Source organism: Capra hircus, chromosome 5 (genome assembly GCF_001704415.2).
Source record: "Capra hircus breed San Clemente chromosome 5, ASM170441v1, whole genome shotgun sequence".
Classification (NCBI taxonomy): Eukaryota; Metazoa; Chordata; class Mammalia; order Artiodactyla; family Bovidae; genus Capra; species Capra hircus.
The window spans coordinates 68,624,963-68,639,740 of NC_030812.1; the positions used below are offsets into that span (position 1 = coordinate 68,624,963).

The following is a 14,778-nucleotide window of genomic DNA, read 5'->3' on the forward strand; positions in this document are numbered from 1 at the left end:
GGGCTGTGCATGGATTCTTGTTTCACCCTCACAGCAGCCTTCTATTGGGTACCATTCCCTTCATTTTCACAGATGAAGGAAGTGAAAGTCTGAGAGTTCAGGTAACATACCTGAGACAGTAGTGCTTGTCCGTGATGGAGGAGGATTTAAGCTCAGTGATCCCTGATGTAACATTGCTTTCTCTCAGTGAAGCTGTTAGAGCCATGAAAAGATGGGAAGAGCTCCGGAAATCCCTAGGAGACAGTGAGAGCTTTGGGAGCAGAGGACACACCTCCTCAAGTAAAATGCTTTCTACAGACATAACTCAGCACTCTACTTATTATCGAATGAACGAATATGTGAATTTGTCAAGGAAGAAACTAGTGTTTAGCAGATGGGGCTGTGTGGGAATTAAACATGGCTTCATGGAAGAGAAATTTCAACTGAGCATTGAAGAGTGAGGCCCCAAAGAGGGAGTCCCCTCTGGTGGTGGGAAGGCCAGGGAACGTGTATAGGAGGGTGGAATGTGGCAAGGTGTGTTTGAGGAGTGGCAGACAGTCCAGGGGTCTGGAGAGACGTGTCTATGTAGGGGAGTGAGGCCAGAGAGGCTGGAGATGGAGAAGTTGTTAGGGGTCAGAGAGAAGGAGCTGTGGGTGTCAAGGCAAGGAGTTTGGACTTGTATGAGAGATAGAGAGGAGCCAACTGAGTGCTTAACTAGTGTATTTTTCCCACGTATTTTACAGTCGCAGATCTCTCTGATAACCTCAGTATTAAATTATGATGTTTAGCAAGTTAAAAATAAAAGAATCCTGGCGTCTTTTTGTTGTTCAGTTATTAAGTTGTGTCCAACTCTTTGTCACCCCATCTACTGCAGGACACCAGGCTTCCCTGTCCTCCGCTATCTCCCAGAGTTTGCTTAAACTCATGTCCAGTGAGTTGGTGATACCACCCAACCATGTCATCCTCTGTCATCCTGTTGTCGTTAATTTTGGTAAAATAGAAGAAAAAAGTTTCTGTCCCAGACACGTCTACAAGGACTTGAGAAGCAGAAGCTGGACTGAATGCCCATGTGCATATACAAGAAAAATAGGTTTAAAATGAGAGCAGAGGAAGAGATTATGCTACCAACTGAGACATCTGCTGTTCATTGTAAAGTGCTAATACGAAGCTTCCAGCACGTGCCCCCAGATGCTGTGTGCTGAAACTTAGTGAGGAGGCCTTTTGACAATGTATACTGCAGATAATGACTTGTGTTGGCGAGTGGATTGAGGTCATTATCCCTCCATAATAGGATAGGCTCAATTCAAATATGATCAAGTTGTTAAATAGAAGATCAGAAAATGGAAGAAGTAGAATGTTTTTGTGACCATTAAAGAAAAAAAAATCCAGGTATAATGGAGTATTGTTCACCATGCCAGACTAATGATGTCCTGTAGAAGTGAGGAGGAAAAGGGGAAATTTCATCAGATACGAAGAGATATAATTAACTGCCTTTCTTTATGCCATGCCTTGGGCAGGGAAGCTGGCATTCCAATTAGCAACTTCGGTACACGCAGTTTGCGAGGAGGTTTGGGGAACAGTGTCATGATGCTATTCTTGTAGAAACTCATCAAGCATCAAAGTCGCCCTTAACGCCAATTACATCTCTTCGCTCCTAGAGCTTATTAAAATGCTTCATAGTCATAAGCCACCTAGATACCTTGAGGCGAAGAAGCTCCAGTAAGAGAAATGAAACATGGATAAGAATGTGGTTATTTTAGAAGGCTGTGGTCTTTGACAGGTGGCTGCTTCGTTAGCTTAGCCTCTGTGAACCATGACTGACACCCATATGATTCAAACTGCTTGTCGTAGCTATGGTCTCGTTAATGACATGTTATTTTAAACTTGATCTCATATTTAATCTTGATTCCATGAGTGACCAGATTTAGTGAGCATACAAGCCACACAAACAACAAATAGAAATTGAGGCACAGGGGCTTAGGTCTTCCCGGGTGGCTTAGAGGTAAAGAATCCTCTTGCAATTCAGGAGACACAGGAAACAAGGGTTTGATCCCTGGGTTGGGAAGATCCCCTGGAAAAGGGAATGGCAGTCCACTCCAATATTCTTGCCTGGAGAATCCCATAGACGGAGAAGCCTGGTATAGTCCGTAGGATCGCAGAGTCGGACACGACTGAAGCAATTTAGCGCAGGGGGTTAAGTAAAGTAACCAGTGAGTGGGGGAGCAGAAATTTACCTGGGAGCCCATGTCCTTGAGCACCACATTTGGAAGCATTATCCTTCCCGCCCCCCCATAACTTGCCTTGTTGGCATTTATTAATCATGGGAATGGAGCCCCCTTCCACCCATTCAGCTCAGTTAAACCTGAGGGCTTCCCAAGGTGCTCCCACCCTCCTCACATCTGGCATGAGACCCACACCCTATGTGTTATCTCTGCCCCTTCAGCCACTCCTTCAGTCCACATGCCATCATTTCCTGCCCCAACTATTAAAGTCACTCCATCCTGATCTCATTTGTTCATTCATTCATTTGACAGGAACTAGAGTTAGCCACTTGGAGAAGGCGATGGCACCCCACACCAGTACTCTTGCCTGGAAAATCCCATGGACGGAGGAGCCTGGAAGGCTGCAGTCCATGGGATCGCTGAGGGTCAGACACTACTGAATGATTCCCCGTTTACTTTTTACTTTCCTGCATTGGAGAAGGAAATGGCAACCCACTCCAGTGTTCTTGCCTGGAGAATCCCAGGGACGGGGGAGCCTGGTGGGCTGCCATCTATGGGGTCACACAGAGTCGGACACAACTGAAGTGACTTAGCAGTGTTAGCCACTATGTGCCAGGCTTCATTAGTCCCCCTTGTCCAACCATCATGCAGGTACTAGGTGAGTTTTCCAGAGAATAAATTCCATCATGGCACTCCCATGCTTTGAAAAGTTAAGCTTCCTGTAATTTTAAAGATCATATGCTTTTTATAAGATGAATTCCAAATGGTTTAAAGCACATGTTTGTTGAATGTGTCTATGGATTTTTCTTGCCAAAATTAATTTTAGGAAATCATTAGCAAAGATAAGCAAAAAGTGGTATTTCCCTGCTCTGGGTAGCTGGCTATGCACTGGTTATGGGCAAGGTTCCAACTGCCCAGGTTGTTCTTGTGTGTGCATTAGACTGGAAAATGTCCCACAGCACAGTGGCCAAAAGAGTTAGAGTAAAGTTTTCTGAGGAACTCCCTTAGTGGAAATCTCAACAGTCTCAGATGAAAATTATGAGACCTGATTGAGTTGTTGTCTTTATTTTTTTAACATTCTTTTATACTCAATCTATTGCTGGCAAATACAACATACTAAACTTTCAACTAATGGTAGTTACTGTTGTTGATCACCTTTTAAATTGAAGTATAGTTGATTTACAATATTGTATCAGTTTCTGGTATACAGCAAAGTAATTCAGTTGAACATATATATTTGTTTTCATATTCTTTTTTATTATAGTTGATTATAGGATATTGAATATAGTTCCCTGTAATATACAGTAAGGCCTTGTTGTTCATATGTTTTATATATAATAGTTGGTATCTGTTAATCGCAAACTCCTAATTTATCCCTCCCCCACCCCGTTTCCCCTTGGTAACCATAAAATTGTTTTCCATGCCTGTGAGCCTGTTTCTGCTTTGTGAATAAGTTCATTTGTATCATATTTTAGATTCCACATAAGTGATATGGTATTAGTCTTTTTCTGACTTACTTTACTTAGTATAATATTATAATCTCTAGGTCCATCCATGTTGCTGCAAATGGCATTATGTCATTCTTTTTTATAGCTGAGTAGTATTCCATTGTATTTGATAACATTATTATTATTCCTACAGCATCCTAGAAACACCTGGGACTTCCTGCCTCTGAATATGTTTTTTTCATTTCTCTCAGTACCACTCCATTGCCTTCTGAAAATAACACTATCACAGTAACTTATCTTAAAAAATATTTATTTCATTTTTTGGCTGTGCTGGGTCTTTGTTGCCACTCCCGGGCTTTCTTTAGTTGTGGCAAGTGAGGGATATTCTGTAGTTGCTGCGTGAGGGCTTGTCATTTCGGTGGCTTCTCATGTTGCAGAGCACGGGCTCTGGGCCATGTGGGCTTCAATAGTGGTGGCCCATGGGCTCAGTAGTTGCAGCTCAAGGGCTCCAGAGAATGGGCTCATTAGTTGTGGTGCACATTTGCCCTGTGGCAAGTGGATTTTCCTGGACCTGGGATCAAACTGGTATCCTTTGCATTGCAAGGTGTATTCTTAGCCACTGGACTATGAAGGAAGCCCTGACCCCTGAGGTTTTATTTTCTCTGTTTCATGCCCAGATGTTGGAGGTCCATGCTTGGAGCAGGTACTTAAGCAAGTCACCAAGGATACAGGCTTCCTCTTGCTTCTTGCACCCCAGTCTTTGTCCTGTGGCTTTTATCCTCAAAGTGGCTGGTCTGCATCCGGGTTCTGCTTTTGGCTGTGGGCGTCTGTGAGCAGCCACTGAGGGTTCACCAGCGCAGCTCCACAGTAGAGCTGGTCGCCTCTTACTGACGGCATACCCTGCCCACGGCTGGCTGCACTCTTGCCCTTGGTCCCATTCACCCTGATAGCTCAGTTGGTAAAGAATCCGCCTGCAATGCAGGCAACCCCAGTTCGATTCCTAGGTTGGGAAGATCCCCTGGAGAAGGGAAAGACTACCCACTCCAGTATTCTGGCCTGGAGAATTCCATGGACTGTATAGTCCATGGGGTTGCAAAGAGTTGGACACAACTGAGCGACTTTCACTTCACCATGTGTCTGCTACTGGTATCATCTGCCCTGGTGTACTTCCTTGCCCAAAGTCCGAGGTCCTGGGTGCTCCCAGAGGGCCTGATGGCAGAGGGATTGTCTCTTGAAGCAATACCATTTTTACAGAAACTCTTCAACTCTAGAGTTTGCTAACTCTTATGCCAAGGCATATTCTCCTATGTGGCATTCAAGGATTCTCCGTGCTCCCACAGTTCTCTCCTTGTAGATACTGCTTCACACACCCCATTCTCCACTCAGACCAGTGTCTCCATCATCCAAAGCTTGTGCCACATTGGTCTCTTATCCTTGCTGTTCTCCTTGCCTGGAACCCCCTCCATCTACCATGGCAGAATACCACAGTGGCTCAGAGTGTGAAAAACTCTCCCATTTACTAGCTGCATGACCGTACGCAAATGAATTTCACCCACTGAGCCTCAGTTTCCTCATCTAAAATATGGGCATAGCACTTCCATCATATGGTTATTGAGAGATAATCCATACCCAGTGCCTGGCGCCTAATAAGAGCACAACAGATGATACTGTTTTTGTTATTGTTACAAAGATGGAACCATAATCATCTGTTCCCATTTTCACGGTAATTTCTGTTTTCCTACCTTCCTCTGTACCTGTGGTTGGGAATTTGTAGTACTTCAATATTCTTATTTCTGTGTGTTATTCTCCCTCAAATAAACTGCAAAGTAAACTAGGGCATAGATTGTGTCTTATGTCAACACAGGAGCCTACAGGAGGCAGACAGGGAACAGAAAATAGATTGAGTGTAAGAAAAATAGTGAGGAGGGAGGATTCTGGCCAACCCCAGGGTGCATGTAACTCTGGCCAATTGTTGTCATGCGGGAATATGGGCCGAATGCTGCCAGATCTCAGCCTTTTCAAAAGCAGCCAGAAATCCAGCTTCTTATGTGAAATGTCCTGAATTTTAAAAGTTGGGCCAACACTGTTCAGGCCAAACAAAGAATGTTTGTGAGACCCCACTTTGTGAAAGCTGCATTTTTCAGATGATCCCCACGAGTTTGTGCATAAGCTGGTTGTTTGGACCTTTGAACTTCACTTTTCTAGGGAGATGATACTGTGAATGGCATTTAGGGGTCCATTAAAAGGCTGATCCCCATTCACACCAGCCCCAAGGCTCAAGATAGAGCCTAATCTAATCTCTAAGTAAAACCTAATCTCTAAGTGAAACCATTTTTTCCACAGGGTGACACCCTTTGAGTTCCGATTCGTGATGCTGGGGACACACAGAATGTAAGCCCTTTCAGAACAGGGCCTTTGTTTTGTTCACCACCGATTCCTTAAAGTCTAGAACACTGTCTGGCACTCAGATATATTCGTTGAGTTGAAGATGACCTGTATCTTTATCTGTCTATGCTATGTGCTGTGTTAAGTCACTTTAGTCATGTCTGACTCTTGGTGATCCATGGACTCTAGCCCACTAGGCTCCTCTGTCCATGGGGATTCTCCAGGCATGGATACTGGAGTGGTTAGCCATGCCCTCCTCCAGGGAATTTTCCCAACCCAGGGATCAAGCCCACATCTCTTACGTCTTCACATTGGCAGGTGGGTTCTTTATCACTAGTGCCATCTAAGAAGCCCCTTTATCCACTGTCCACCATTCATCAGTTCTCCAAGTACAAACGAGGACCATCCTGTGCCCCACGGCATCCCCAGCACCTGGTGGGCGATAAGAGATCAATAAATATTTGCTGAAGGAATGTATGACTAAAACAATCTATCCAACAAACATTTACTGAGCACCTGCTGTGTACCCAGAAGTCTGCTGGACTTTAAAAACGCAGAAGTGAATCAGACACCACCCCAGCCTCATGGAATTAGGTTGCCTAGAAGGGATTGCATCAACTATTTCCTGGAACACTTCTAAAAATTGTCAGGCGTTACTCAGCGTTCCCCTTCCCGGAAGAAGGAGGAGTGGGTGAGATGACCTGGGACCAGTCGGTCAGCACAGGCGTCTTCACTCTTCCGAGCGTCCCTTGGGTTGTTTGGCTGTCTGCGTCATCCACGCACTTGGAATATGAAATGACTGAGCCGATTTTCTCTCAACCACATGTTGCAATGAGCCAAAGGACTACTGCCCTTTCAAGTGGGCACCTTGGGAGGCCGTGTCCTCATTCCTCTTCAGTTACGACAGCACTGAACCACTTCTTTGGCAAGTGCCCTCAGAGAAAGTTAGAAGCCACTTGAGGACATTTGTTTCATTGCTTTAGCATCATGCCTTATTTCTGACCCCCTAGAAAAAATCATTGGGAGAAAAGGGTATTCCAGTCACTTAAGCCCTCAAACTTGGTTCCAAATGACTTGGGATTGTTTCCTAAAATTCAATTCACCATCAAAGGAAAAATATTTTCTGTTGGTGAGTTTATTGAACAGTGTGTGCCTCATGCTCTGGTGGCAGCATGGCCCAAAGAGAAGTCCCCAAACTGTCATGTGCCCCGGCAGTTTTGTTGAAAAAGGTTTAACTTTCCAGTGTGTCCATGACAAAGGAGGCTGTTTCTTTTGGATGTTCACATTCTCCTTTTTTTATTTCAATAGTGAAAACTTTTATATTTAGACTTAGCCAACTGGACTCAGTTTAGATGATCCCAATTTTGTTTTCAGTATCCAAAGTATCACAGTCAGGAGCTGGTCAAATATATGCCTTTTCCTCTCCATCAGGTCTGATCAAGGTGTGACCTCAGCCACATAAATGTCATAGAGCTTCTTCACAGGCTGTTTTCTTTTTTTAACTATTTATTTTGTACTGAAAAGTGAAACTGTTAGTCACTCAGTGGTATCTGACTCTCTGCAACCCCATGGACTGTAGCCCTTCAGGCTCCTCTGTCCGTGGAATTCTCCAGGCAAGAATACTGGAGTGGGTTGCCATTCCCTTCTCCAGGGTATCTTCCTGACCCAGGGATTGAACCTGGGTGTTCTGCATTGTAGGCAGATTCTTCACCTTCTGAGCCACCAGGGAAGCCCCACTGGGGAATAGCAAATTAACAAACAATGTTGTGATAGTTTCCAGTGAAAGTGAAGGGACTCAGCCATACATATACGTCTATCCATTCTCCTCCCAAAGAAAGGCAATGCCAACAAGTGTTCAAACTACCACACAATCGCACTCATCTCACACGCTAGCAAAATAATGCTCAAAATTCTCCAAGTGAGGCTTCAACAGTACATGAACTGAGAACATCCAGATGTTCAAGTTGGATTTAGAAAAGGCAGAGGAATCAGAGGTCAAATAGCCAACATCTATTGGATCATAGAAAAATCAAGAGAGTTTCAGAAGAACATCTATTTCTGCTTTATTGACTACACCAAAGCCTTTGACTGTGTGGATCACAACAAACTGCGGAAAATTCTTCAAGAGATGGGAATACCAGACCACCTTATTTACCTGCCTCCTGAGAAATCTGTATGCAAGGCAAGAAGCAAGTCAAGAAGGAACAGTTAGAACCAGGCATGGAACAACAGACTGGTTCCAAATTGGCAAAAGGAGTACATCAAGACTGTATATTGTCACGTTGCTTATTTAACTTATACGCAGAGTATAACATGCAAAATGCCAGGCTGGATGAAGCACAAGCTGGAATCAAGATTTCAGGGAGAAATATCTATAACCTCAGATACGCAGATGACACCATCCTTATGGCAGAAAGCAAAGAGGAACTAAATAGCCTCTTGATGAAAGCGATAGAGGAGAGTGAAAAAGCTGGCTAAAAACTCAACATTCAAAAAACGAAGATCATGGTATCCAGTCCCATCACTTCATGGCAAATAGATGGGAAACATTGGAAACAGTGAGAGACTTTATTTTCTTGGGCTCTGAAATCACTGCAGATTGTGACTGCAGCCATGAAATTAAAAGACGCTTGCTCTTTGGAAGAAAAGCTGTGACCAACCTAGACAGTATATTAAAATCAGAGACATTATTTTGCCAACAAAGGTCCATATAGTCAAAGCTATGATTTTTCCAGTAGTCATGTATGGATGTGAGAGTTGGACTATAAAGAAAGCTGAGTGCTGAAGAATTGATGCTTTTGAACTGTGGTGTTGGAGAAGACTCTTGAGAGTCCTTTGACTTCTCCCTTGGAGGAGATCCAACCAGTCCATCCTAAAGGAAATCAGTTCTGAATATTCATTGGAAAGACTGATGCTGAAGCTGAAACTCCAGTCCTTTGGCTACCTGATGTGAAGAACTAACTCATTGGAAAAGACCTTGATGCTGGGCAAGATTGAAGGCAGGAGGAGAAGGGAGTGACAGAGGATGAGATGGTTGGATGGCATCACCAACTCAATGGACATGAGTTTGAGCAAGCTCCAAGAATTGGTGATGGACAGGGAAGCCTGGCATCCTGCAGTCCATGGGGTCGCAGAGTCGGACATGATTTAGGACTGAACTGAACTGAACTGAACTGATTCTCCTCCAAACTCCCCTCCCATCCAGGTTGCCACATAACATTGAGCAAAGTTTCCTGTGCTAGGTCCTTGTTTATCCATTTTAAATATAGCAGGGTGTACATGTCCATCCCCAACTCCCTAACTATCCCTATCCCTCATCCTTCCCGCCGGCAACCATAAACTTGTTCTTGAAGCCTTCACAGCCTGTTTAATTTGGTGCTGGTTGCTCTTGACATTCACAGTGAATACCAATGTGCTGTTGTCTTCTGTTTTCTTCATGGCTGATTTAGTGAGGGGGAACTTGGTGATTGGATATCTATGTTTTGGTGTTTGGGTTAAAGAGGGGGAGAAAAAAACAACTGTCTAGTTTACTCTTATGTCCCCAGTATCTAGCACAAATTCTGGACATCTGAGTGTTCAAAAATGTTTTATGGAGAGGGAGAGTGGATGATAATGAAGTCCAACACCTACTAAGTGCTCACCACATGCCAAGCCCCATGCTGGTTTGTGTCACACGTTACATCTGATCAACAATCAGATGTAACAGTCTGGCAGTTTCAGTTGATACCTTCAGAAAGAAACTGAGGGCTGAGGTTAAATAACTTGCCTAAGGTCAAGAAGCCAGTAAGTGCCAAAGCTGGAATTTGAACCCAGGGAGAAATTCCCTGGGCTTCCCTTGGTGGCTCAGACAGTAAAGAATCTACCCACAGTGTGGAACCCTGAACCGCTAACCTGTAGTCATTAAGAAGGTAATGGCTGTGGAATCATATGATATAATCTCAGCACAGCAGGGAAGGTGAGCCTAAAGAAAACAAGCAGTTTAGCCCCCTGCTGTCGGCATAGAACCTCTCTCAGTGAGCAGGTCAGAGCCTCTCGAGCTCCCAGCCTGTCAGGGGGTGTTTGTTTTCCCAGGCTGTCTCCCTCCGCTGCTCTCATTAGCCAAGAAGCTCCAAGAATTTGACACCTATCAGAGATGGCTACACAGTGGGTAGCTTGGGTAAACGGGGGCACCTGCAAGATTCTGTATCATTGCTTGGAGTTGGGGGGAACCTGATTCATCCAGAATGCAGGCAGGTCAATGACCCCGCAGAGGAAAGGGATTAGGAATTTGCATTGGAAAAGTGACCTGAGGTAGTACCCAAAGGGGCCAGGAGTCTGATCCTGCCAACTCCGTGCCCGACCTTAGGCAGGTTGCTTTGTCTTCCTGGGTCTCAGTTTTCACATCTGTAGTAGAAGAGTTATTTCTCAGGCCTGCCCAGCTCTGGAGAAGGACTAGAAAGAACAGGTCCTTCTTGCTTGGGTTCTCTCATCAAGCTTTTATTTCCCCAGGCTCGAGGAGAACTACGAGATTGCAGAAGGAGTGTGCATCCCCCGCAGCGCCCTCTACATGCATTACCTGGATTTTTGTGAGAAGAATGACACCCAGCCTGTTAATGCTGCCAGCTTTGGGAAGGTGAGTCCAACTTCATCCAGCTTATTCCTTTTCTCCCCCTTCTCAGTAATGGATGTGTAGTTCTTAACCATGTTTTAAATAATTCAAATTTTTTTTTAGGTTACCAAAGTAAAATACTTTGGTTACTTTGCCATTAAAATGTCAAACAATTGTTAACAAAGTAGTACCAAACCGAATGCCAAAACAGAGTAATAACAAAGATTAAAATTTTCGAACAATTCAGACATGTTGTAAAATAAAAGTGAATGTCTACCTTGAATTTCCTCAGTACTTAGTTTGCAAACAATAACTTCTTTTCTCTGAGAGGTAGTTCTTGAACTGGAAAGTTTGTTATGTGGATGTCAATGGGACAGGCTTGGGTTAGCAACGTGAGAGACTTGGAGAAACTGTGAAGGGGCCTTGCATCATCAGCGTGGACGTCTGGGAGTCCTCAGCTGGAGGTAGTACAATTTGTACTATCACTGCAGACCTGAGTGTTCTCTATCCACTTATGATGAAAATACATTCCACACGTTTTCTGTAGTTATCTCTACAGAAAACCATTACCACTGAACATTCATATTCAGCAGGCCAAGGCAGGCAGCTGAAAGTTTAAGATTCACTCCATTGTACAGCAGAAACTAACACAACATTGTAAAGCAATTGTATTCCAATAGAAAAAAAAAAGACTCATCATGTGTTTATTTGATAGATTAAAAACCTAGATATTTTACATCCTGAAAACACTCAATTTGAGTCAATACATCTAAACTCTTTCTCCTTTTATTAGCTTCTTTTTTTACCATGTATAATTTTTTTTTTCTGCATCTGCCAACAAAAAAACAGTCTTGTCCTGACCATTATTCCTTACCAGTGTTCTGAGTGTAAGTGTAGTGGACTGAAACAACAGGAAGATGCTTAATTTTCAGAAATTTCCTTTTCAGATCCCCAACAGATATATCATGAGCAAGAAAAAAAAAAAAAAAGGCAGAGCAATGTTAGGCATAGCAACCACCCCGGAGAGTCTGAAACCAAGTGGCCGAGAACTGGCTTCACTCAAAAAATGTGAAGATGCTCGGTGGTGATTTAGGGAGGGAAAAATGTTTGTGTGATGGGTTAATGCTGGTTCTGCAAAGTGAAAAGAACTTTAAAAAACAAAAGTCAATGAAGAAACAACTTTTGCTGGTTCATTTATTCATTTGGGCAGTGTTGACTGAGACACACTGTGGCAAGTATTATGGCAGGCAGTGGGACTTAAAGGGAACCCGATCTGGGTCCCCCTGTGGAAAGGCTCACAGACTAGGGAGGGGCAGTGTGAGCCCTTGGCAGTGGGAGAAGAAAGAATCCAGATGGAGGGCATTCCTGTTCTGTGGTCCTGCAACATTTTCTCGTATTCACACGCACCCTGAATGACTGTGATGGAGAGTCCAGATAAAGCCTCTCAGATAGGAAGACAGGGTGGGTGAACCAAATGACCAAGAATCCCAGCTTTCCTGGATTTATCACATAACCTTTCTGAGCCTCAGTCCTGTCAGCTCTGAAATGGGAATTAACCCCTGCATTCTTCCCAGGGATGTTGCAAGATACACAGGAGAGAATGGCGGTGGCTGATATAGCCTACTGTGCTATCAGTCATCTGGTTGCTCAGATATTTAGTAACACCTACCATGTTCATTACAACTGTCGTTCTTATGAATTCTCCATGAGATGCTTGTGCACAGATACAAATAGCCATTGGTTAGCTTAGGTTCTGAAACAAAACAAACCAAAAAAATTCACCATTTCTAGAAACTCCAATTTGCCTGTGTAAGGACCTTCTATTCCTTTTTCTCTCAAATCTGTTGTCAGCTCAGGGTTTCCTTGACCTTGTGATCTAGGTAAAATCAATTTATCTCTGACACCTTCCTCCTAGCACCTCCTAGACCCCCTCTGCCTAGCATTCCAAGTCTTAAATCTGCCCCCAGGATTTCAACAAGTCCCAGGGTGTTTGCATCCTTCAGTTCAGCTCAGTTTAGTCACTCAGTCGTGTCCAACTCTTCACGACCCCATGGACTCCAGCACACCAGGCCTCCCTGTCCACCACCAACTCCCAGAGTTTACTCAAACTCATCTCCATTGAGTCGGTGATGCCATCCAACCATATCATCCTCTGTCGTCCCCTTCTCCTCCTGCCCTCAGTCTTTCCCAGTATCAGGGTCTTTTTCAAATGAGTCAGTTCTTCCCATCAGGTGGTCAAGGTATTGGAGTTTCAGCTTCAGCATCATTCCTTTCAAAGAATATTCAGGACTGATTTCCTCTAGAATGGACTTGTTGGATCTCCTTGCAGGGCAAGGGACTCTCAAGAGTCTTCTCCAACACCACAGTTCAAAAGCACCAATTCTTCAGCGCTCAGCTTTCTTTATAGTCCAATTCTCACATCCATATATGACTACTGGAAAAAAAACATAGCCTTGATGAGACAGACCTTTGTGGGCAAAGTAATGTCTCTGCTTTTTAATCTGCTGTCTAGGTTGGTCATAACTTTCCTTCCAAGGAGTAAGCGTCTTTTAATTTCATGGCTGCAATCACCATCTGCAGTGATTTTGGAGCCCAGAAAAATAAAGTCTGACACTGTTTCCACCATTTCCCCATCTATTTCCCATGAAGTGATGGGACTGGATGCCATGATCTTAGTTTTCTGAATATTGAGCTTTAAGCCAACTTTTTCACTCTCCTCTTTCACGTTCATCAAGAGGCTCTTTAGTTCCTCTTCACTTTCTGCCATAAGGGTGGTGTCATCTGCATATCTGAGGTTATTGATATTTCTCCCAGCCATCTTGATTCCAGCTTGTGCTTCTTCCAGTCCAGCGTTTCTCATGATGTACTCTGCATAGAAGTTAAATAAGCAGGGTGAAAATATACAGCTTGATGTACTCCTTTTCCTATTTGCAACCAGTCTGTTGTTCCATGTCCAGTTCTAACTGTTGCTTCCTGACCTGCATATAGGTTTCTCAAGAGGCAGGTCAGGTGGTCTGGTATTCCCATCTCTTTCAGAAGTTTCCACAGTTGATTGTGATCCACACAGTCAAAGGCTTTGGCATAGTCAATAAAGCAGAAATAGATGTTTTTCTGGAACTCTCTTGCTTTTCCGACAATCCAGAGGATGTTGGCAGTTTGATCTCTGGTTCCTTTGCCTTTTCTAAAACCAGCTTGAACACCTGGAAGTTCACGGTTCATGAACTGCTGAAGCCTGGCTTGGAGAATTTTAAGCAGTACTTTACTAGCATGTGAGATGAGTGCAATTGTGCGGTAGTTTGAGCATTCTTTAGGGTCACCTTGACTTAGGACTCCTCCCTCTATATATACCACCTCTCTCTACACCTGCGCTGTTCAGTATAGTAGCCACTGGCCACATACAGTTGTTTAACTTAAAATTAAAATTCAGGTCCTCAGACGCACAGTAGCTACGTGTAACTGCAGGCTACCATATTGGACAGTGCCAATAGAACATTTGCATCTGCACAGCGAGTTCTGTTGGACAGCCCTATTCTGTACCGTCACAAGCTAGGGATGGCACTCAGGGTCTTCTTTGCATTGCACAAAGCAGTCCACAGAAAGCATCTGTGATCCTAAGAGATTGAAGTTTGCAGTGGTAGTTTACACCCCAAACATTGTCCCATGGAACAGATGTCCCCATCTCAGAATGCTCCCTGGTCCTCCTTCTGCCAGTTCCCCAAAGCTGATCCCAGCACTCTGCTGCCGCATCCTTCCTCCTAGAACTCCTCCTTCTGTTCCCTTCACTGTCTGCTTCTCTCTTGGGATGACCTCCACCAAATTTCCTCTGCTCTCCAATCCTTGGTTCCTGCTGACATCTATACCCACAGGTCTCATTTATTCCGAATGGCTTTTCAAAGTATTTTTCCAAATAGTAAGTTTCCTCTCTAAGAATTACAGTGCCAGCTGCTTTCAGAATAGTCATTTAAAAAAGCATCCAAATGCCATCTTATCTTCAGTCCCAAAGCAGGGAAATACTTTAATGGAATTAAAAGCATAAATGAAAAACGCTCTCTGCAGCTGCCTTGCCATCGATTTCAAGTGCACTGGAAAGGAGGGCTGTCCTTCCAGCCACAGAGGACAGAAGGTGCCTGCTGAGGGTTTTCGCATTAAGTTTGTT

At 44.0% G+C, this 14,778-nt stretch overlaps 1 protein-coding gene across 2 annotated transcripts in view; it reads left to right on the plus strand.

Annotated features, from left to right (window-relative positions):
* Positions 1-14,778, plus strand: part of RFX4 (regulatory factor X4) — a 172,247-nt gene that overhangs the window by 57,065 nt on the left and 100,404 nt on the right. For both annotated transcript variants that reach the window (XM_005680577.2, XM_013964051.2), the window contains exon 4: positions 10,523-10,646. In XM_005680577.2, the coding sequence (XP_005680634.2) occupies positions 10,523-10,646 (124 nt within the window). The remainder of the gene's footprint in view (positions 1-10,522; positions 10,647-14,778) is intronic.